The sequence below is a fragment of the Fukomys damarensis genome, unplaced genomic scaffold (genome assembly GCF_012274545.1).
Source record: "Fukomys damarensis isolate Sample0158 unplaced genomic scaffold, DMR_v1.0_HiC HiC_scaffold_37, whole genome shotgun sequence".
Classification (NCBI taxonomy): Eukaryota; Metazoa; Chordata; class Mammalia; order Rodentia; family Bathyergidae; genus Fukomys; species Fukomys damarensis.
In genome coordinates this window covers 18,524,444-18,549,276 of record NW_022900949.1, presented here as the reverse complement: position 1 = coordinate 18,549,276, position 24,833 = coordinate 18,524,444, and the positions used below count along the sequence as shown (strand labels likewise).

Below are 24,833 nucleotides of genomic sequence, written 5' to 3'. Positions count from 1 at the left end.
ATCTGCTTCCAGGTTGTAAAATTTTACTGAAATCTTTTGTCTATTGCTCTTTTTTTCTTTGTGGTTCATACTTTTCACTCATTATCTAGCATTTTAATGAAGATTGATGAGTGAGAAAAATAAACTGTTTCATCTGCATCTATTAACTGTATTATGGGAGCCTTCCAAAATGTGAAATAGCATTTTCAATAATCTTTTCATCATCTGAAACTGTATATTTTCATAGTTTAAAAAAGTTATGATTTCTTACCAGTCACTTGGAGAACATGCCTGACACCCATAACTAAAAGCGGTTTGTTTGGACTCACATTCTCAGAGGGTTCAGTATGTAGCCAGCTGGCTCCAGGGCAGAAATGGCATGGTGAAGGGCAGGCAGAAGAAAGTTTCTCAACCATTGGAAGCAGAGAGGGAAAAAAGCCAGATCCAGAGACACACCCTCAGATGCACGCTCCCATGATCTGCCTCCTCCTCTGGGCCCATCTTCTAACAACTTGTACAGCTATCACCTCCTTAGTGGCTTAATCCACTGATGAGTGCTGTACCTCTGTTGTACAATCAATCACCTTCCAAAAGCCCCTCTTCTGAACCCGGGGACATTTTAGATCTAAAACAACAGATTTCAAAGTGATGCTGTATTTTCTAGTATAAGAGTTTTATATTTTCAGTTACATCCCATAGTAAACAAAGCTAAACTTTTTCTAAAATTTAATTACCCAAGTAATAGAATACGAATTATGCACTTAACCTATTTTGCCTTAAGTTAGTGAGGACTTTTAAAGGTTTTCTTCATGTTGATTGTATACATTTGAGATGTAATGCAAATTTTTAATGTAGTCCTGAATACAACTTTGCATATCTTTCAAAACATTTTCAGTAATGCATTTAAAATTGTTCTATCTTGTAGAGTAATGGAAAGATTAGCATTTAAATAGGGATTCAGGTACTTTGACTAATGTAGGCCTAAATGGGTAAGGAAACAAGGTATAACTCTTTGCACAAAGCTTAAAAACCATTGAATGAGATCAACCATTATTTTTTAGCCTACCAAATCCCTGTTCTAATTATATTAGCATTTCTTAGTATTAGCACTTTGAACTAGGTGAGAGCTGGAGACTCCTGATTACATTTTGTTTGTTTGTTTGTTTGTTTTCTGTTGTGAGGTTTCTTTTGTTTTTTAAGGGAGCAGAAAATGTTGATTAAAATAGTTTTAGAACAAGCACTACAAGTAAAGCGGTGATATAATTGAATCAGCAGAAACCTAACAGGTTTTTCTAACTTTCCCTATATTATATTATCAGGTGGAGGTATTAGAAGTAAAATAGCTTGAAAAAAATAATAAATGTAGTTTAATAAAATGGTATTTCAGAAATCTGGTCTCTATGAACTTACAGAATGGGGGAGGGGAGCATAACAAAAGCAAGAAGAAAACAAAGGTTTACAAGATTGTTTATTTGCATATGCAAATTAGAGTAATTTCTCGTACACATAAGTGGCTAGATGTACAATTACCTAATTTACAAACATGATGATGCAGGTGCTACATTAAAGGCACTTTCAGAAAATCAGCTTGGAGCATCATACTTTGTGCTACAAAGTAACTGCTAATTATCCCTTTTACCATAAGAAAGCCCAAATAAATTATTTCGTACAAGTGGAGTGGCCCCAAAGGGGGTGATGTTACCCAGGGAGTCATGCTAACAGAGACCTCTAACATGGAGGTGTAGGATAGGGTAGTTGTGGGTAGGGACAGCCAGCTCTCGTTCCTATGAGTCTGGCACACAGGGGGACTGCACCAGCCTGCACAAACTGCAGCACAGTGACTTTTCACTGAGGCCAATTATTTCACTTATATTTCATTCCAGAATTGAAATCCTAGATATACGAATTTCCCAGGTCTTGTTGAGACTTCTGTTTTTAGTTGTGATTCTGATCTGTTTTCACATTCATTTGATGTAGTTATTCTCTTTCCTGTATTTTCCCTTTATTTTATCATTCTGCAAGTGTTTAAGCATGAATAATATACAAGATTCTCTTGAGGAATTATCTCTTCTAGTGTTTAAGCATGAATAATATACAAGATTCTCTTGAGGAATTATCTCCTGAGTTCTCTGCATGTTTGGCTGCAGATGAAGTGCTGCCCAGGGTTAGTAAAGGAGCATTCCTTCCGGCCCTCTCCAATGCAGGTGACACATTTGAGTGGAACTACGTAATAATAAAAGGGTAGAAAGGTTCCTGCCGTGCTTGCTGGCTTGATCGTTTACAGAATGTCCATGGGGGGTTTTATTGTCCTGTGATATTTTGGATTTCCCTAGTGACATACACATAAAGGAGAACCATGCTATTTTGTAAACCTGTCCTTCATTTTGAGATAACTCCCTTCCCCTTTGTTCCTGCTGCCACCACGTCTCTGAATCAGCCTGTTCAGTAAGAGGCAGGCACCACCACGGCTCTCTTTGTACTTCCTTTCACTCCTGGTGCCCACTGTGGGGGCTCAGTGTGAGGGCTGCAGAGAGGAGAGGCTGGAAGCTGAGAACCGGTCGGGTTCGTATACACATTTTTCCCCTGAGCCAGGCAACCAAAGCAAGAGTAGTCCAGAGGTAAAGCACTCTGATATTAATCCTTTGCTGTGGATAAACAGAGAGAGAAGAATTGAAATGTAGCTATAGTTTTCCCTTCTTGGTGGATGAACAACATTGCATTTTAACTACAGAGGGAAACCCACACCTCTCTCTCAGGAGCTGTTTGTTAGTATGCCTTCAGCCATATTGGGCCAAAATTCACAGTGGGGATGTCTCTCTGTTAAAAGTCCTTTTCCCTCATAATCCAGTCTTAGCTCAAATTCCCCCTTTCACGGTGGGGCTGCAGAATGCATTCTATTATTCATCTGAATGGGCCCTGATTTGTTCATTCTCAGTAGTGACATTGCTTTCTCTCGCTGCTTTCCAATTATAGAAATTTTTTTCTCTTTGAAATTATATCCCTTTCAGGAGATCAAAGACTGGCAATTACAGGTGGTATTTGACAAGCACGAAAATCAGTAAACAGTCACGCAGCCTCTCAAATGCACATTTTAGACCATCCAAGTGGTAAATGCTACTTATATATGTCATGCATTATTGGATATTCTGGTTTTTTTACTTACATCTAGTAAGCAAGATAAGGCTGTCATGGGGAAAGAAAACATAGGGTGAGAGAAGAAGAGTTAGGATGAGGTCATTCGCAGCTGTGAACCCTAGTGGCGTGAACTCAGAAGGCAACAGAAGGTGCCGCTGTCCTGAACATGTGTGGAGGTCCGGGGCCACGGGGCAGGGGTGGGCAGCAAGGCTTCTGTGCTCTTGACAGCACAGTGCTGCTGTGCCTCTCTCTCTAGGTTGCATTCGCAGTCCAGGAGCAGACTGACAGCATGATTCCGCTCGTGTTTCTTCCACGGGAACAGCCATTGTCAGTGCTCACAGAAAAGGCTCTTACTTGATGTGCTTGCGATAGAAAACACGCCTGTTACCTAGAGTAGTTTCATTTTAGGTTTTGTTTAAAGGACGAGATGGAAAAACAGTCCCAATGCACATCTTGTGCATGGGTGCATAGGTGCCAGTGTGTGTGTGTGTGTGTGTGTGTGTGTGTATGTATCGTGTGCCTTCGTTCTCTGAAGAGGAGTACAAGCCTATTGTATTACTTTATGGAAAAAAAAAGCTGTGAGATGACCAAAGATGTCTCACTATCTGATAGTAATCGATTTCTATTATACACATTAAAATATTTCTTCTGATAAGTTATTTTCTCTTTGTTATCATAGACTTTTTGTTGATGACACTGCATGCGTGTGACTGTGCCAAGAATTTGGAAATGTTTTAGGCTGAGGGAACGGTTGCATATTTTGAGTTAGTGGTTTGATGGTGAGCACTTACGAGAACACATCTAGCTGCATGGTTACATGTGTCGGTTACATTGTACGTCAGTAACACCATTGACAGACTATTTCTAGTTTACACATTAGGAAAGTGATGTACAATTTTATACACCACAAAAATGCACATTAGAAAACATCTAAGAGGGGATGATTCCAGTTGTCATTAATGTTTTATCAGTACTTTATTGGAATCTACAATTTGGTACATTAATATATTTTATTGAAATAAAGTCAATCATGTTACATTTTGAGTAGGTACCTTCCATGCCCCGGGAAAATATATCCCCCCACCTCTCTGTCTGTGTGTGTGTGTGTGTGTGTGTGTGCGCGTGCGTGCGTGTTTGTAGGTTCTTCAGAACCTAAGTTTATCTATCCAGGCATTTCCTTTTTCCATAAATAGTAGTCTTTTTCTTTGGGCTAGCCATTTTCATAGATCCTGAGCTCTATGTAGAGAAAAAGATGAAATGACCCTTTTGTTGTAAAGCTTATTGTCTAGTGGTGGGGAAAGAATTTTAAATGAAAGCAAATTAGTGATACATACATATATATTTTTTTTATTCATTAAGTTTATTGGTGCATTTAGGTATATGATATGATGACATCCATCATTAGAATTTGTACCTTTACATGATAGATCTTAGTTCTTATTTTTTCCCATTCCCCTACTCTCCCTTCAGCCCCTCTACTCCTCCCTATGCAGGAAGCCTTTGTTTCTGTTTTTTCTTTTTCTCATACTTATTCCTTTCCCCTACCCCTCTTACTTTCTCTTCCCCTTTGGACCTTTTTTTCCTATTTCACATTATTTATTATATATTTTTATTAGTGCTATCATGAATATACATGGAGAGAATAAAAGAGAAGGACTTTTATGAAGAGTGATCAAGGAAGACCCATCATTTTACTTGCTACTTAAAACCAGAAAAGGAATAGTTATACCACCTCTGGTGACAGGTTCATATCACTTTGAACCTACAGAAGCAAAAACTCCAAAAGCGGGGTCATAGAAACTATATTAAAACACGCACAGAAGAAAGTTTATAAAACACTGTTGGAGAATTCCAAACTTCAGTATGCATAAAATTGTGTGGCACTGTTTCTGGACGTGACAGTGTGAGGACTGACCTGCCATTGTACCATGAACAACCAGGAAGCTGCAGGAGCACACTTTCCCAACACTGGGAGAAAAGCCAATGTAACCAAAATTACACACGCAAAAAAAGATCAACTAATATAAAGAAAAAAATGCTAAAACTGATTCCCCGCCCCCCTCCCTGCCAAAATGTAGATCCGTATTCCCAAAGACGTCAAAACCAAACTATACCCAAAAGACCTGGAAGAAACTCACATCAACATAGATGACAACAGATTCCTTCTGCTCCTTAAAACCTTTGCTTCTTTGCCTTCCAACTCAGTGTTAGCAATCTCTCTGTGAAATTCTGCATCCTCAGCACGGAAGTCTCTTGTCCATGTAATTATGATTCGAGACCTAACATAGCATCAAGGAAATTGCTCCCTACCCCTCTCCTTAGGGTTCTCCAACTATGACACCCTTGGCATGTTGGTCTGGATGGCCTCTTGTTCTGGAGAGTTCTTGCTCCTCTGAGGTGTGCGGCCACATCCCTGGCTTGTAGATGCCAGTAGCAGCTCCCCAACCCACACGTCGTAAAGTGTCCCTCAGAACAGAGTCTCATGTGGTTGAAAGCCATAGTTTTGACCACGTTGCTGGCCTCCTTGAAGTAGAAGCTGTCCTCGTCATCTCTGATCTACTCTAACACCTATCTTAGTCTTCCCATATATCAACAAGGCAGTAAATATTGTTGGATGTGAAGGAATAAATTATGATTTTCTAAACATCAGGTTTTCACTAAGTATTGTTATGAAATTTTATGGAGATTATATATATAAATATATCAAGAATGTTTTCTGGGGCAGCAGTTCAGTTCTGTGAAAATTCATTGGATATACAGGGCAACTAAGAGTAAATAGTTTCTAAAAAGACACTATAAGGGTGATTTATTTATGTTGAGCTTGGATTTTCATGTTCCTTCATTATTTCGGGTCCTTTTTTGCATATTCTTGGGGTTAGCAAGAATTTTTTTATTAAAGAAAATGGATATGTCTTACTTTTTGAACAGGGGTAGGTTTTCAGAAGAATTAAACAGAGAGTGCAGAGCATTCCAATGAGCCCCTCCCACCACCCCTTCATCTCTCCTATTAGTAACATCTTGCATTAGCCAGGTACATCCGTTATAGTGTGTAAACCAGTCATGATACATTATTATTAACCAGTGTCCACAGTTTACGTTCACATTCTCTCCTTAAGTGTTTCACACTTTGTGGATTCTCACAAATGTGTGGGGCCTAGTGTCCACCATTGTTTTATCATAGAGACTAGTTGCATGGCCATAAAAAGCTTTCTTGAGCTGCTCTTTCATCTCCCTGAGCCCCTGAAAACCATTATTTCCAGCTTGTCCTGTTCCCGATGTGAGATCATTAGAATCATGCGGTGTAGAGCCCTTTCCAATTGTCTTCTTTCACTGAGCAGCATTTAGGCTTCAGCCATTCATCGTGCTGACAGTGGATTTCAAACTCAACTCAGGTCTGTCTTTGGTTTCTTGTGTACCTTCAACTAATACAGAAGTGTGCAAAAGTAATTGAGTGTCTGAGTATAACCCATCCTCACACCATATTTAAAAAAAATCAAGTCATGGGCCGGGGATTTAGCTCAGTGGCACCGTGCCTGACTGTAAAGCACAAGGTCCTAAGTTTGATCCCCAGTACCAAGAAAAAAAAAAATGAAAGGAGGGATTCACAGACTTACCTATATGTAAAACCAGAAAGTGTAAAACTTCCTGAAGAAATTGTGAAAAGTCTTTGTCTTTGGATTGAGCAAAGATTTCTTAGGATTGAAAAAGTGCATTCCATAAACATTTTAAATGTTAGATTTAGAATTTCTACTCTTCACTTACCTTAGCCAAAAGGCCAAGAAGCAATGGGATTTCAGCTCTTCAGAGAACACTTAGGGGCAAGCCACAGACTATAAGAAGACATTTACAAAGCACATGGCTGACAGAGGTCTTGTATCCAGAACATAAAAGGAATTCTCATAGGCAGTAATAAGAACAGCTATGCTTGGTGGCACATGCCTGGCAGAGTCTTTTGTGATAGTGACAATCAGGCAGGCATATACTAAGGCTCCTGTCTTTCCAACCTACTGAATTAATTAGTTAATTAATTTCTATTAAAACTGACATAAGTGATTCCATTTTAATTCTGACAACTTTCACTTTTCTTTCCCAATAGTCAGTTGCAGAAGAGGCAGCTAAAGAAAGGCTACACTTTGGAGAAGTAGAAAAAGAAATGTATCTCCCTGCAGTGATTTTTAGGAACCTTAGAACTAGTCCTAAGTCTTGCACCCTTTTAAATAAGTGGCATACCCTTTTAAATGACTCCATTTCTTCTCCGTCGGTTGTACATAATTTCGTGAACTGGTCACACTGGCTCACCGTGGGGGCAGTCTGACCCTGTCCCTCTCAAAGCTGTTTCCCTTCTTACACAGAGCAAAGTGTAGGAATTCAAAGTCTGGATTGCACATATTCCTATGTTAGCCAAAGGAAGTTTTTTCTGAATGCAGAAAGCCACCAGTTATGAATGTGCTTCATTTTCTTCATCTTGGAGATAATTCTGTACCTACATCAGAGGTCTTAGCTGTTATTTATGTACCAAAAGCAGTCAGCCATAACAGAAAGATGTAATTGCCATATTAGAAGCAGATTTTGAAAAAATGTGTTCAGTGTTTCAAACAATGCTAAAAATATACTCAGCTCTTTTCCTGCACTTGAGTTAGAAGGTCAAACAGATGATGTGCTTTGCTTTAACTACCCAGGCACTGGTAGGTACCAAAGGGCACGTGGGAAAGGAGATTGAATAGATCATCGTGAGGGGCAGGGAAACACAGAGAAGATCTCCGGGAGGAACGGAAGGCTGAGGGCTCCTCTCTGGTCAAAGAATCAGACATTAGGAAACCGAGGACTTGTGGGATCATAGCAGCCTTGGGCCTTGGCTAGGCCCAGAGCCATTTGCCTGTGTGTGCGCCCTCTCGTGTCTACTGCTGATGGCAGTGTGAATCTGTTCCACAAGCAACACAGCTCCTTTGAAAGTTTTCTGTGGGGTTTAATGTAACCTAACTTTCAAGAGCCTAGAAGAGAAAAATTCCTCTGTCATATTTATTCTTCTTATTTTCTATCTAGATTCTCCCTGCTTTTGGTAGGTAAGAAGGAAGATGCTAAAGAGTATAGGAAACATGATATTTTCAATAGTTTTCTATTACACATAGTTTATTTGTAACCCTTACTTCAATACACTTTGAAATTTTGCCAAAAAGGAGACATTTTTTAAGATTAGCTCACATAACTACGAAGCTAAGTTTTGATGATGAGAATCTATTGTACTATTAATTGGACTATTAGAAATATTCAGTACTCTTAAACCTTAGATGCTAAAATTTAGGAATAATTTGTAGAATCATAATTCTTATTCTTAGTTTTAAAAATCAAGCCCAGTGCCTCTCCAAATTCTCTTCCAATACATTAATTTTTATGAAGACTGTCCAGTAGTCAATTGTACATGAGTTTATATGCTCATTTCATTTATGAAGGTGTAGAGAAGCTGAGAGTAGTCCCTTAAAGCAGGAAATTATGACATTTTTAAATGTTTTAGGAAGTCGGGTGGTGTGTTATCCATCTTAATTAACATCCATCTGGAAATCTTTTCTAGCTGTGTAATGGCGGCTCAGTGACTGACCTTGTGAAAGGCTTTCTGAAGAAGGGAGAAAGATTGAGCGAGCTTACAATTGCCTATATTTTACATGAAGCACTAATGGTAAGTCATTTACAATCTCTATGTAGTAATTATGAGCAGTTCTCATTAAATAAAAACCTGGGTCCTATTTTTAGAAAAAATATCACTACAATAGTATCTACTGATGCAAGAGTATAGAATCAGCCTGAAGTGTTTAGCACAGCTAAACCCTGTCTTTCCTTAAGAAATCTACTCTTCTTATACCAACAGTATCCTTACTTAGTTTCCTAAATGTTTCTCCAATTGCGCTAGTGATAAAGATAGAAAATATATTGTTTACAAAGACAGAAAATATATTGTTTACTACTAATCAGTTTTTTATTCACCATTACCTTGAGTAATGTTTTTTTCTGTTGAGGTCCACATACTTAGTAAAATATTTGGTAAAAGCTGAGGTTCATGCTCTGGTTTTGTGAATTTTTATACACTGTATTATAAAATAGAAATGAGGGTGAAGGGAGGGTAGGGACAAGGGGGAAAAAATGAGAACCAAGACCTGTCATGTAAAGGACAAGATCCCAGTAATGAATGTAACTGTACTGCATACCTAGAATGTACCAATAAACTCAATAAAAATGAGGAAAATAGAAATGATATACTTTGATTTAATTAATAAAGTGCAACACTTAGAATTGTAATTTAATTTTTCATATATATATTTGCTATGGATTTTGCACACACGCATCATAAGAAACATTTTTTTGTCTGATGCTTTAAGAGTCATAATATATGAGGTACCGTATAACCAGAAAATAGTGTGTTTAAATTGTAAAAGTTCATTACAGTGAAAGACGCACCTATTAAATATCCTCAAAATATTCTCCTTCACTTCAAATACATTTATCCCATTGTTCGTGAACTTTCTGAAGCAGTTCTCGGATTCCTTTTATGTGCGTGTCTCTGGTTGCCCTGTCCTGGCTGCCCTGAAGTCCTGAATCAATACAAAATGTGTACCTTTCATAGGCAGTTTGACTTTGGGGGAGAGCCTGAAGGGGCATAGTGCCAGATCTGGTGAATAAGGTCGATGAGGACACAGCACAATATTCTTTCTGAGCCTGCCTTCCTGTTGGATGACATTCAATAGCAGCATTCACTGTAGTTTGGATCACATCTTATCAAGTCGCTCCCAAATGAAGAGTTCTACAACTGCTTCACAAAATAGCAGGAATGGAAGATAAGTGTGTTTGAAGCGAGGGAGAGTATGGGGGGATTAATGGTAAGATATCTTACTGTAATAATTTTTAAACATTCACCATAATTTTTGATAACCCTTGCATTTCCCACCTTTTAGGGGCTTCAGCATTTGCATACCAACAAAACCATCCACCGCGATGTGAAAGGAAATAACATTCTGTTGACCACTGAGGGAGGAGTCAAGCTAGTAGATTTTGGTAAGTTTTGTTTCCAGTGCGTGAGTTTGAGCTGCATAGTGAATTAGGATGATGTGACTTGATCGTTTTTCAACATCGCTGCTTTTGCTGTACATTCAAAATAGGCGGAAAGCAGTGTCTTACTGAAGTAGGAAATACAGGGATACTTTGGCAAAGAGAGGAGATGCCCGGCTTCCGGTCAGCCTGCTCGGGCCCCTGAGACACTGAGCAGCAGTGCGGGGTTTATCCTCCCAAGCAGGCGGCCGCCTGCAGTTAAGCCCGTGGAGATGTCGCCTGCAGGTGACGTCCAAAGCCAGGGATTTGAGACATGAGGGGCAAGCGCCAGGGTCATCGCGAGGCACTTCTGCCTTGCCAAGAACACGACCCAGAGAAAGACGACGCCTTCCTTGATGGAGTCTCTCGTCCTGTTGCAATGCCAGACAGCGCTGCGGTCCCCTCGTGGATGAGCTGCTCTGGCCCGGGGGAGAGACAACTCTGAGAGAGGCCGAAATGCGACAGGGAGCAGCTGTCATGGAGTCCCTGGGGCAGTCAGCTGTGGAGCCTGCCCTTTCTCTGAAGTCTTGTTCTGTGGGAGAATGACCATCCATGTGCACTGAGCCGTCTGGGGCTTTCTGGTGAGAACCAGAGGCGCCAGAGCTACCCGGCTGCGCTTGGTCTGGGCTCTCGTCCTGCGGTCGTACTCTCCTGTGCCTCTCTTCTTTGATGCCAGCTACACTGATCCAGTGTGGGTGGCACTGCTCCAGCCCACCTGGGGGTCCTTTGGGCTTTCTTCCCCTTCCCTGCTGCACCAGAGACCACAGAGGTGTCCTCCCCACCCCACCCCACCCCCGAGTTCCTATGCCCTGTATATTTCTCTGTTTTAACATTTACCACATAGAATTGTTTTTATCTATTTGGCCTTTATAGAAACACTAAAAATACTTAGAAAGACAAGTGGACAGAGTGGGGTCTTTGAGAGGTAGGACTTTTTCTTTGTCTTAGAAACCTAGTATTTTGGATATAGCAGTTTATTAAGAGTAATTAAATACACAGACTGACTTCTGTTAGAAGTTAATTGATTCACTTTATGAGTTGTTTTCACATTCAAGTATATCGCTCTCTAGTGCTTTGGCTTAGCCTAGGAATGCTTTTCAGAGTGTGTAGAGGACTGGACGAATGATTGCATCACATTGTGTGTTGTTTTTCTAACCTGAATGATTGCAAACAACAGAGCTGCAGTGACCGTGAGTACTTGATTCATAACTGGGGTGCATCTGGTCTGCGTTGCCAGTTGGGTTCAGAGCCGCGTGTTTGAACAATCTGGCAGGGTTTGGTGCTAATAAAGACTTAGGCTTGACATGAAGATGAACAGTAAGAACAGCGGAACATATTTCACCCTTCCATATGCAAGGCCACTGTTCTCTCCAGAAAACAGGGTTGTCTCTATTCCAAGACAGACCCAATCACAGAACTTGACAATTAACTGAAGATCTCATCACACCCTTGCTCTAGAAAATGTCTACAACAAATATAGTGGGGACTGGAAACTGTTAAAACACATATAAGAAAATATTTTTCCTCCCATTAAAGAAAAATTTGCTAAAATAGTAGCTTTGAGAAATGTGACTTTCACAGATATCTTCCAAAATAACATTAAAAACACATACCTAGATAATACATAAGGTGAGTGAGGTTGTGTGTGTGTGTGGTTCTGAGGGAACCCAAGGCCTTGCACACATGAGGCAAGCACTATACCAAGGTGACCTCCTGTGTGGCATCTTTGTAAAATCATCATAAATTGGACAGCTAAGAAAATGAGAGCTTGGGAATTAGATTACTTAATTTTTAGACTTTCCAGTCACCAATAGTTAGAAAACAGAGCCAGCTGTCTATTAAATGCGTGCTTACTGTCTAACACCAAAATGCTGTCATTTACATATAAGTTAATGCTTATATTTCTGTCCTCCATGATAAAAGCATGTGAATTCAGTTCACCTAAAATGATTAGTAGGCTTTTGTGTGAATTAAAACCAGAGGCTGTGCATGTGTAGGACAGAACAAGCAAGGTATGGTAAAGCACAGATTGACGTATTTAATTAAAACTCAACACTGTCATTTAGTATTTAAATCAAATTTTCAGAGAGGGCTACTGCTGGAATTCAGAAAAATTTTAATTTCCCGCCTCATCAAGTTTACCATGAGCTTATGATGGGATAAGATCTTTGATGGCTATAGGCCTGTCATAGTCAAATTTCCCAAAATGGATCTCCACCACATCAACCCCAGACGTCTGCTGCAGGTCAAGAGCTCCCTGTCCTAGAAAAGTCACCTGCTTCTGCTCATCCTTGCTCCAGCCAGAATCTTAGGCTCGTCCCTCAGTCTTTGCTTGTCTTCACCCTCCATGTATCCAGCTCCTCCCAAAACTTGTCTCTGTTAGATGTCCCCGACCCCACCTCGCTGCTCCGGCATTGAGTTTTGCTCAGCCCCTTCTAGTCCCTTCCTCACACTTACTCAGAGGCTCCCTTTTAAAAAAACGCATCTGGGCCTGCTCCTTCCTCATTCATGGTTCTCTTCAGTGGCTTTTCTAACCCTTGAGAAGGGCTTTCTTTATATAACTCCATGCTGGTGCACAGTAAGCTTTTTTAAAAAATTATTATTTGCGTTTGAATTTTTATATTTGATTGTACAAATTTGTGGGGTACAGCTTGATAATTTGACATGCACGCACAGTTCGTAATATTTAAATCAAGATAGTTAACAATTCCTTCTCAAACATTTGAAAATTTTTATTGACGTAATTATGCATATTTATGCAACACTGTGGGATTTCAATAGATGTGTACAATCAGTATTGATAAAATCAGAGTCAGTTATGTTTTTCACCGTCTTATCGCTTGTGTTTGGAGCCTTTGCACTCTTCTCCTTCAGGTATTTATGAAATCTGTAACACCATACTGTTAGCTGTATCATCCCAGTGTGTTCTAGAACACTCAAACTCAGTGCTTCCATCGGACTTGGTTTTGATTCCTGTTACCCAGTTTCCTTCTGTCCCTCCCCTTCCCTAGTCCTCATCAGCCAAGCAGTCATCAGGCATTGTTGGTATTAGGTAAAAGGAGCTGAAAAGCAGGACCGTAACAAGCCTTTATTATCGGGAGGACCTTCCAGGCTGTCTCTGAACAAAGGAGAGAAAGCAATATGGCCGAGACAGGGAGGGCTTCTTCTAGGAGATGGGGTGGGGTCGAGTGATGTAGCAATAAGGGATTGGAGGAGCCTGTGACGTCACTGGTCACTAGGGAGGTAGCAAGTACCGGGTTTCTCTTTTGGCCAGAAGAGGGTTATTTTGTGCAGAAGAAGGTTGTCCTTTTGGTGGAAGAGGCCATATTCTAAACGGGAAGCGGGGCATCATGGGAAGGAGAAGGCTGGTTTGTGGAGCAGCCATCTCAAGGCAAGGAGAATCTAGCTGTTGGAATAATAGGTTTCAGTTGACTGGGGCTTTGCTAAACTTGAAGCTGTGTCTCTGCTCAGTCTGTGACTTTGTCCCTAGAACTCACTGACACATTGAAAGTTCCCGATAACTTCTGTTGAATGGATGAATTAATGAATGAATGAGACAGGACTTTCCATACAATTCTATCACGGAGAGAAAGTCTTTCTAAAATCTCCAAGCATGTCAGTCTGTTCATCCATCAGCACAAAAAAGAGTAGTTTCTATGATTAGACATGTAAAGGCTAAATGAGATGCTAGGGGTAATCTACTTAGTATAATTACTGACACGGTAATTATGGAGATCTCAGCCATTACCTCTGCCATGAAATGCATTCTCACCTAACCTCCTACTCAGTGCTGTGTGCAAGCCAGGTCCTTGATAAGGAGATGTTATACAATGAAAATCTGAGTTTCCAAGTGCCTGTATATATTTCTAAAAAAATAACAGTAGCCATTTGCTAAGTTAAATTCAATTTACTTTAAATGTCAAGCAAATTACTTACCCTGTAGGTAAAATTCAGATTTCTAACACTAGTTATATATACAGTCTTTAAGAAAACCTTTTATTTTTGTTGTTGTTGTTGTTGTTAAGCTGGATACACTTTTACAGAAAGCCACCAGACACCTCAGAGAGCAAAAAAAAAAAACAAGCTTGTAAACATTATTAATGAAATGCATTAGCAGTCACCGGTATGTAATCAGTCAGTAAATAATACGACCTCCCAAGAGATAAGCCCCTATGGGCAAGTCAGTCCATGTCTGAGAAAGCAGCCTTTTCTTGAACAGAAAACAAAACAGACTACATCTAAAGGGCAGGCCCTTAGTTCTCATTTCTGTGGATTTCTCTCAGGAATTCCATTTCTAAAAGGATAGTTAACATTTCAATAGAAAAGTACAGGATGTACTTTTTGTGATTTATTTAGACACCATTCTTATGACAAAATACTTTATGATTTTAAAACTCTTATTACCTGCGTGCCCCAGTTTAGGCGGACTCCCAAGTGTGCATTGTAGGCCATGGGGAAGTTGTGATTTGTTCATCTATAACCCACTTTTTATCATCGAGGGAGGCAGGTCTACCTGAATTTAAAACTATGAAATACCCTCTCTTCCTTTCTTTCTTCCTGAGTAATTCAGAGCAAAAGCCATTGGGTGGGATATGCAAGGGAGCAGGAGTGCAGCTCACCTCACAGTTCAGAGCCCGTAGGGCTGAGGAAGCCGCCATGCTGGTCTGGTGTTTGGGATGGCGTGGAATGAGATGTCGGGTCCCCAAGGAGGATGGAAAGGTGTCCACATCCATGTAGCAGTGAAAGTGTCCTCAGAGAAGCTACCAGAGCTCGAGTGAGGATTGGCTGACATCCCATAAGAGGTCATGATGAAGACAAGAGATCAGTGGCTGGATGTCACCAGGAAAGGACATCACAAATGCTCTTTCTATGATTCGTTGCATCTGTCTGTGAGCATCCATGTTCACTGAATAGATGGACTGTAGTTCTCTTTTCGATTGGATCCTTGTCTGGTTTTGGAATCAGGGAACTGCTAGATTCCAGGAATGATTTGGAAAATACCCCTTTCCTTTCGGTTTCATTAAAGAATTTGAGGAGTGTTGGTGTTAAATCTTCCTTAAGTTCTTATAGAATTCAGCAGTGAATCCATGGAGCCTTGGGCTTTTCTTAGTTGGTAGTTTTTTTGGGGGGGGTTGTTGTTTTGGGGTTTTTTGTTGTTGTTACTGCTTTAATGTCATTGCCTATTGTTGAATTATTTAGGGTTTTTATACCTTCTTGGTTCAGCTTTGGTAATTCATATATATCTAGAAAGCTTTCCACTTTTTTGGAATTCTCCAATTTGTTGGAGTATAGGTTTTCAAAGAAATTACTAATTATCTGGATATCGGTGGTATCCATCATGACTTTATATTTTTCATTTCTAATTGTACTAAGCAAGTCTTTTCTTTCATTTTTTTGGTAAAATTGACTAAGGGCTTATCTTTTTGTTTATTCATTCAAAGAACCAACTCTTTGATTTATTGATTCTTTGTATTGCTTCTTAGTCTCAATTTCATTAATCTTTGCTCTGGTTTTTATAATTTCCTTCCTTCTACTTACTACCTTTGACTTTGGATTGTTCTTGTTTTTCAGGACTGTGAGGGATATCATTTGGTTATTTATTTGGACTCACTGTTTTTCTGATGTAGGCATTCACAGCTATAAACTTTCCCTTAGCATTTCTTTCACTGTGTATCATAAGTTCTGGTATTTTGTTTCTTTGTTGTTGTTGGAGTTTTATAGGATTTTTTTTGTTTTGTTTTGTTTTTTGTGGGGTTTTTGTTTGTTTGTTTATTTGTTTGTTTCTGGTACTGGGGATTGAACTCAGGTCCTTGTGCTTGTGAGGCAGGCGGCAGAACCACTGAGCCAAATCCCCGGCCCAAGTTCTGGTATTTTGTACTAGCATTATTGTTTGCATCTAGGAGCTATCTAATTTCTTCGTTGATTTCGTCTATAACTCATTGATAATTCAAGAGTAGATTTTTAAATTTCCATGTATTTGAGCAAGCTCTATGATTTGTTTGCCACTGACTGCTAGTTTCACTGTTCTGTGACTTCACAATGCACGTGGGATGATTTTGACTCACATCTGCCTAAGCACGTGTGTTAGTACATGGCTCCATCCAGGACATGGAGTCTATGGGCATGGAGTTGGGCATGAGCAGGGCTCTGATGAGTTTCCAGGACTGCAGGCATGAGGCACAGCCTCCTCCATGGCTGAGATTTTCTAGTACAAAGTTGCTTTGCTTGGACAAACCTTCCCATTTGGAAAGATCAAAAAACAGTATCAGTGAACGAGGAAGAGGAATTCATTTCAATTTTGCTTCAAATTAAATCACACTGACTTCTGCCAAAGGCTTTGGGTGCACACACCCCACCTGAGGCCCTCTCTTTGCCACCAGCAGTGGTCCTCCTCATCTTTACTAACACCTTCATACAGCTCCCAGTTACTGACTAGTGCCTTTATTTGGACCTACATGTCTCCTTTTAGCATTTCTTAGAGTACAACTCTAGTGATAAAAACTTCTTCAGCTTTTTTGATCTGCGAATGTCTTAACCTCTCCTACTGTTCGAAGCAGTTTTTCTGCTTTTTTAATTTCACCTTACAGGTCAGAGCCCGTAGGGCTGAGAAAGCCGCCATGCTGGTCTGGTGTTGGGGATGGCATGGAATGAGATGTCTGGTCCCCAAGGAGGATGAAAAGGTGTCCATATCCATGTAGCGGTAAAAGTGGCTTTTTGGCTGCCAAGTCCATTGCTTTTTGGCAACCAAATTTCTGATGAAAAATCTATGGATAATCTTATCAAGGGTACTCTGTACATGACAAAGTAACTTCTCCCTTGCTGTTTTCAGGCTCTTCTTTGTCTTTGACTTTTGAGCTTTTATTATGTGTCTTGGTGCCTTTGTCATCTTACTGTACTTGAAATGCACGAAGCTTCTTAGATGTTTACGTTCATTCTTCCATCTAATTGGGAAGACTTTTGCCATTCTTTCCTTAATAAACTCTCTTACCCTTTCTTTCTCTTTCTGTTTTCTCTAGGAGTCCAGTACTACAGGACTCCTCTCTCCACTTGATAGAAGCTCATAGATTCTGGATGCTCTGTTCACTTTTCTTTAAACTTTTTGTTGTTGTTCCACACAATTGATAATTTCTATTGTTTTATCTTCAAATACACTGATCCTTTCTTCTGCCTGCTCAAATCTGCTTTTAAATCACTCTGGTGAATTTTCATTTTAGTTCTGTACTTTCAACTTCTAGAGTTTCTTTGATTTCCTTTTAGGCTTTATATCTTTGGTTGATATTCTATTTTGTACATTATTTCCTACCTTTCCATGTTCTTTGATCATGTTTAAGACAGTTATTTTGTAATCTTTAAGATAGTTGCTTTAAGGTCTTTGTCTAGCAAGTTGATCATTTATCTTTCTCAGGAATGTTTTTGTTGTTTTTTTTCCCCCCTTGAGTGGAACATAATTTCCTTTGTCTCTCAAACCTTATTATTTTTGTTGTAGATTCTGAAACACGCTTTGACTATAATAATGTAATAATTCTAGAAATTAGGCCCTCTGACTTCTCCGTTTCCTGATTTTTGATTTTGTTTCTTATTGTATCCCTTGTATTTGCCAGATATTATCCTAAAGTGTAAATTTCAGATCTTAGGCATTTTTTGAATTTGTACTTTTCTCTAGATATATAAACCGACTTTATATATATATATATATATTTTTTTTTTACTATATGTGCTTGCTTTTTTATTTTTCATATTTTGGTTTTTTTTCTTTTTAAATGGTCTGGGTACCAAAGCCAGGATCTTCTGTGTGCTAGACAAGTACTTTGTCACTGAGCTACATCCCCAGACCTGTGGTTGCTTTTGAACATCCTAGGCCAGTGGTGGCAAACCCTGGCATATGTGCCGCAACAAGCTATTGGTTTTCATTGAAATCTCTAAAAGGTTCACCATCTCTGTCATAGGCTTTAACTGGCTCTCAAAAAGGGGGAAATTGAATAATGAGAGATAAAAAAAGAAAATGAAACAGAGAGTCTTGGCCCTTTAGATGGGTGGAGATTGCTGTAACTTTTGTGCCTTGTACAGCAATTGTGACTGACACGTCAGATCAGGTGGCAAGCAATGTAGTTTACTGTAGTTTTGATCCAATACCCCTAAGAGTTCTTATACAAAAAAATAGAAAATGTTCTGCTTAGGGTTCTTTAAAGAAACAAAATCAGTAGGACAGTGTGTGTGTGTGTGTGTGTGTGTGTGTGTGTGGTGATAGTGTGTGTTCTGTGGAAAAAGTCATATAGAATTGGCTCGCCAGCTTGTCTGTGGTTGGCAAGTCCAGAGTCTGCAGAGTAGGCTGTGGAGAAGAATTGCAGTCTGAGTCCAAGGGCCATCCGCAGGTATTATTCCTTCTGTGGAGGCCTTCAGTTCATTGGATGAAACCCACTCACTTTGTGGAGGGTAATCTGCTCTACTCAAAATCCACCAATTTATGTGTTAATCTAGTAAGAAAAATCATCTCCAAGAAATACCCAGAATGATATTTGACCAAATATCTGTGCACTGTGGCCCATCAAATGGACCCTTAAAAATTAATCATCACAGTATCTTAAAATTAACCATCAACAAAATCATTATATTTATTGATATAATTGTTGTGTGGCCCTTTTATATAACAGAGTTCTGTATTTTCATAATTTAAAATCGCTCTTGCAGTATTTTTAAGGGCTTCACTGTATTGGTTATAGTAAAACAAGTTCCCTTAAGTTGTCTTGGGAATCATGTTTGATATTTCTGCTGTCTCCCTAGGGCCCGTAGAGAACTCTTGGCTGCAAGCATACAGCCTGTTCCTTTCTCTCCCTAGAAGCAGGACTTGTGCAATCCGGAGTGGGGTTGCTCCTCAGCTATGCAGGAGCCAGGAAGCCTTGTTGGACAGGCCCCAAAGAGCCTGAAAATTCCACAGCAAAGCAAAAGGCTGAAGAACCATTAACATAAACCTCTGAGATGCTCCGCTGGCTTTGAGTTTTAATGGGTTATGGCCCTCTTTTCTAGCCTGATTTTTGCTCATTCCCTCATCTCCCTGTGACCTCCTGTTCCTTAACATACCCCTCTCACTATCTTAACTTTCTGTTTGGAATTTTCCACCTGATAGTGTCTGCTCTCATGATGATTACATACTGTATTTACTTTGGTGACTTATTCCATTAGTTACTCTCTGAACAAAATGATTTTCTTAGTCTCTTTGCCTTCCTAAGGCTACTGAACTCCTACTTTGGATCCCTGTGGCCTTTTAAAATAATTTATGTCAATCATTTTTAGTAGAGCTTTGCTTTTTTTCCATCTTCTTAGCTATTTTTTGTGGGAATTTATGCAAAGTAAAAATGCCATTTGTCCTCCAGAAAATTTCTTTTCTTTCAGTTTCATTTTACTAACTTGAAAGCAAATAGCATGGACTTTATGACCATAAAGTTGTCTTTAGCTTTGGCTCTGTTTTGTTATGTTGGTAAGGTGATCTTGAGATTTTATAGGTATTGTAGGAACATTTAGAAAACATGGAATTTAGTAAATGCCTCTCTCTGCCACTGTTGCAGAATTGGATGTATGTCTCATTTTTAAAATGATAATCATCTAATATGCTCAAGAATTCTTTATTCTACCCAGTTATATTTCTCACTTAATTTGGGTCTTTTTATTTTCTTCTTCACATTTTGGGGGACTTTTGAAAACCAAACATATACTTCTACAGGAGCCTTGTGTGAAACCTTCTTTCTGGAAGATTCCGACAGACACCAACGAGACACGAGACTCCAGCTGCGTTATGTTCGTGACCTTGGGAAGCTGGGGCAGTGACCTTGAAAGGGGGCATCCACATGGGGTGTGCACATCATTGGAGCCCAGTTCAGGAGGAAATAGTAATACCTCTATTAAATTGTTGTCTGAACTTCATCCTGTAAAGTGACAGCCATTAACAGGATTCAGTGTGTATATTAACATATTAGGAAGTATATTGAGAATGGTCTGCCTCTGTGTAGACAGTAGGCTGGCTCAACATTTTTTGTTTAGGGGATTTGAGCAAAGATCTTGGAGGCCAAATGTCTGCCTTAGAAAATTCTTAATCTCATATTAACATAAATATACAAAGGTAGTATATATAATCTCATTAATATAACACTACTCTTAGGCTCCATAAACACATGATAATCTATTGCCCTTGTTAATTTGCTACTTTAGGTGTAAAAGCTAAGGGGCATTATATTCAGAGTTCTCTGGTTTTAAGTGACAGAAACTAACTCTGACCAACTGAGACTGTGGAACTGAGCACAACACAGGCTGACTCACACAATCAAGGGTGAAACTAGTGACATGGTCTCCTGAGAACAGAACCCAACCTCAGGAGTACACACTCCTGGTAGACAGTCAGGGCCTCGCTATTGGCTGACTCAGCTCTACTCGCATTCCTCCTCTGATGACGCATCTCCAAGGAAAAGAGCCGGTCTGCCTTGGGTTGTATACCACCCGCCTAAAGGATTCTGTCAGCATCCCCATACGTATTTCCTAAGCACTGTGGAGGAAGGTCCTTCTCCACTATCATCTGTATAGATTCTGAAACTAGAATATTTCTACTTGGTGAAAAGTGCCAACGCTAGTAGTATAACATTTGCTTCACACCCAGAAAGAGAAAATTTGTTTAGTCTAAAATGTTACTTTCTTTCTAGGAGGAAACCTTGAGATTTACTTGGTTGTATTTCATCTTTCTCCTCACATCTCATCTAAATGACATTTGAATTCTTAAACTGTCTTCAGGAAATTGAAGCAAAAATATTCACTGAGGGTTAGATATAATTTAAATTTTTAATAACAATTGAAACCCCTCAGAATAAGTTTCAGAAAATTAAGAGCCAATTTTAAATTAAATTTTCTTTTAAAAACCATTTACGTTTCCATTTTATATTAAAAATTTGCTATACTTTGATACTGCCACTAAATCCAGGTTTAATCATTCTGGTGTGCTATTGTATAATAAGGTGAATAGACAACAATAATAAACTGTATTTCAAAAAGCTGGAAGAAAAGGATTTTGAATATTTTCACCATAATAAAATGCTAAATGTTTAAGGAGAGATATTTACCCTTATTTAAAAATTAAAATATATAGAATCTAGATATAGATAGATAAGGTAGTAGATAGGTAGGGATAAGCAGGGAGAAGAACATCACTTGGTACTTCAAAAATACATATTATTTTTATTTATAAAACAGTTAAAGCTGAATTTAAGATTAAAAATTGAAAGGCTCTATGAATGGTGTGGGTTTAAATAGAAGTAGTTATTTGAAACTCCCAGTCAATTGTGTGTGATTCATGCAAGGTCAGTGGATGGAAAATAATTTTATGCATATTCACAAGTTGCCTGCTATGTGTATAACACCACAGAAAACATTCTGAGCTGCACTAGAATCTGTTAACAGGGCAAAGAAGCAGAAGGAGCGGAAGAAGCACACCAGTTTCGTGTATTACATAATACAGTTTACACAAATAGTTTCGATACAGAACACCTAAGGCAGCGGAGACTCTTCTGAGAGGGGACAGATTAGAAGCCAGCATGGCAGAACCAGGACTCGAATTGGACCTCAGGGTGGGCAGGATTTGGATGTTAAAAATAGAGGACCTCGAGTACTTGGGCTCTACAGAGATCCTGAGTTGGGCTTCTGTTTTGTTGTTGTTTTATTCATTAAGTTTATTGGTATATTCAAAGCAAACAACGCAGTTACATTTATCATTGGGATCTTGTACCTTTTCATGATATATCTTGGTTCTTGTTTTTTCCCCATACCCCTGCCCTCCCTTCACCCTCCTGAACGCACCTGATCTCATCTGACCTCAGAAGCTAAGCAGGGTCAGGCCTGGGTAGTACTTGGGTGGGGGACTTGGGCTTCTTTAAAAAATGAAGTTTAAGTCCAGTGGCATCTCTAGGGGGGCAGAATTTTAGTATTCCGCGAGTGACTGACTGGGAATTATCTCGCCTCTTCCTTCCAGGTGTGTCTGCACAGCTCCCCAGCACCCGGCACCGCCGCAGCACCTCTGTGGGGACCCCCTTCTGGATGGCTCCGGAGGTCGGACAGAGCCTGCAAGGGCACACTTTATATTTGCTCATTTCTGACTTTCTTTTCTTGTGTGCTCTGTCCATGAGTGTTTTAGAATATCCCAAGAGAACATGGCAGTAATGTTATTTTAAGGTGGGATTTTCACACATGTAAGAAGAGCGTGGGGGTTGCTTCATAAATGAGCTGTGAATGGTTGCATTAAAAAGAGATAAATGGGGCCGGAGATTTAGCTCAGTGGTTCTGCTACCTGCATGTGTGACTTATTAATTTCACTTAAGAGTATGGCTTCAGTGTGTGTCAGTGTAGCTATAAATCTCTCCAGTTTCTTCTCTTCATGGTTGAGTAGTATTCCATTTTATTGAGAATACACACGCACAAGGGCCGGGGATTTATCTCAGCGGTTCGGTGGCCTGCATTGCAAGCCCAAGGACCCAAGTTCAATCCCCAGTACCAAAAAATATTTTTAAATTTAAAAAAAATAAAACATGCACACACACACACACACACACACAAACACACACACATCTTCTTTATCCAGTCTCCAGCTGATGGGCAATTGAGCTGTTTCCAACCTTTAGCTATTACAAACTGTGCTGCTATAAACATGGGTGCACATATATCACTGTGTTATGATTCTTTTAAATCTTTTGAGAAGATACCCAGTAGGGGAATAGCTGGGTCAAATGGGACCTCTAATCCTAGTTTTTTGAAGTATCTCCATACTGATTTCCACAGTGGTTGCACTAGTCTGCCCTCTCATCAACAAGGAAGAAGGGTTCCTTTCTCCCCACAACCCTGCCAGCATTTGTGATTGGTTGATTTCCTGATAGCAGCCATTCTTTCTGGGGTGAGGTGGAATCTCAGTGTTGTTTTCATCTGTATCTCTTGAATGATCAGTGATGTGGAACATTTTTTCATGTATTTACTTGCTGCTTTTACTTCTTTGTCTGAGAAATGTCTGTTCATTTCAGATGCCCATTTTTGAATCGGGTCTTTATATTTGGGGACTCTGCTCTTTTGAGTTATTTATATATTCTAGATAGTGGACCTTTGTCTGAGGAATAGCTGGTAAAAACTTTTCCCCACATTGTGGGTCGTCTCTTAGTTCTGCTTGTGGTTTCTCTTGCTGTGCAGAAGCTTTTTAACAAGATGAGATCCCAAATGTTGATTCTTTATGCTAGTTCCAGTGCTACTGAGGATTTGTTCATAAAGTGTTTTCATAAACTGATATCTTCAAGAGTTCTGCCTAACTTATCTTCCAGCAAGTTTAGTGTTTCTGTTTTAATTTTTAGATCTTTAATCCACTTGAATTTTAGTTTCATGAGTGGTGAAAGATACGGGTCGAGTTTTAATCTTTCACAAGTTGAAATCCAGTTTTTCCAACACCATTTATCACAGAGGCTGTCTTTCCTCCAGTGAGGACGTTTGGCTCCTTTGTCAAAGTTGAGGTAGCTGAGTATGTCAGGAGTTGTTTCTGCATTTTCTAAACTGTTCTACTGATCCATGGGTCTGTATCTTTGCCTGTACCATGCTGTTTACACCACAGAGGCTTTGTAGTATAGTTTCAAATTGGAGATTGTGATACCCACTGCCATTTCTCTGTTGCCTAGAATTGCTTTTTCTATTCTATGTCTCTTCTGATTCCAAATAAATTTTTGGATTGTTTTCTCTAGTTCTATGAAACATACTATAGGGATTTCAGTAGGGATTGCATTGAATCTGTATAGAAGTTTTGGAAATATCACCATTTTCACTGTATTGGTTCTTCCTACCCAGGAACAAGGGATATCTTTCATTTTGTTGTATCCTCTTTGATCTCTTTATTCAGAGTGTTGTAGATCTCAACCTAGAAGTCTCTTTTCTCCTCTGTTAGATTGAGTCATAGATATTTCATTTTTTGGATTCCTATTATGAAAGGAATTGTTTCCCCCATTTCACTCTCAGTGAGTCTGTTATTTGTGTACAAGAAGGTTATTAATTTTTTGAGTATTTACATTGTATCCAGCTACTCTGCTGAATCTGAAGTCTTTTGGTGGAGTTCTTTCGGTCTTCTATGTAGAGTATCATATCATCATTAAATAGTGACAGTTTAATTTCTTCCTTTCCTATCTTTATGGCTTTAATTTCCTTCTCTTGTCTAATTGCTGTGGCTAATGTTTCCAAAACTACATTGAACAGGAGTGGTGATAGTTGACATCCTTCTCTTTTCCTGATTTTAGTCTGAAGGTATTCAGTTTTTGACTTTTTAGTATGATGTTGGCTGTTGGGTTTGCATAGATAGCCTTTATCAAGTTGCGATAAAGACCATCTATTCCAATTTTCTGTAGGGTTTTTATCATAAATGGTTGGTGAGTTTTCTTGAATGCTTTTTGTGCATCTATTGACATAATCATATGGGTTTTGTCCTTGATTCTGTTAATATAGTGTCTTAGATTTATTTATTTACATATGTTGAGCCATCCTTGCATCCCTGGGATAAATCCAACTTGGTCAGGTTGTATAATCTTCTTGGTGACCCTCTGTATTCTGTTTGCCAGTGTCTATTTTATTGAGTTTATTGGTACTTT

General features: G+C 39.3%; 1 protein-coding gene across 1 annotated transcript in view; it reads left to right on the top strand.

Moving 5' to 3' along the window:
* The window catches only part of Myo3a (myosin IIIA), a 173,536-nt gene that overhangs the window by 5,112 nt on the left and 143,591 nt on the right, over window positions 1–24,833 (top strand). Inside the window, exons 3-5 of the mRNA XM_010614690.1 lie at window positions 8,684–8,788; window positions 10,059–10,158; window positions 22,199–22,275. Coding sequence (XP_010612992.1) covers window positions 8,684–8,788; window positions 10,059–10,158; window positions 22,199–22,275 — 282 coding nt within the window. The remainder of the gene's footprint in view (window positions 1–8,683; window positions 8,789–10,058; window positions 10,159–22,198; window positions 22,276–24,833) is intronic.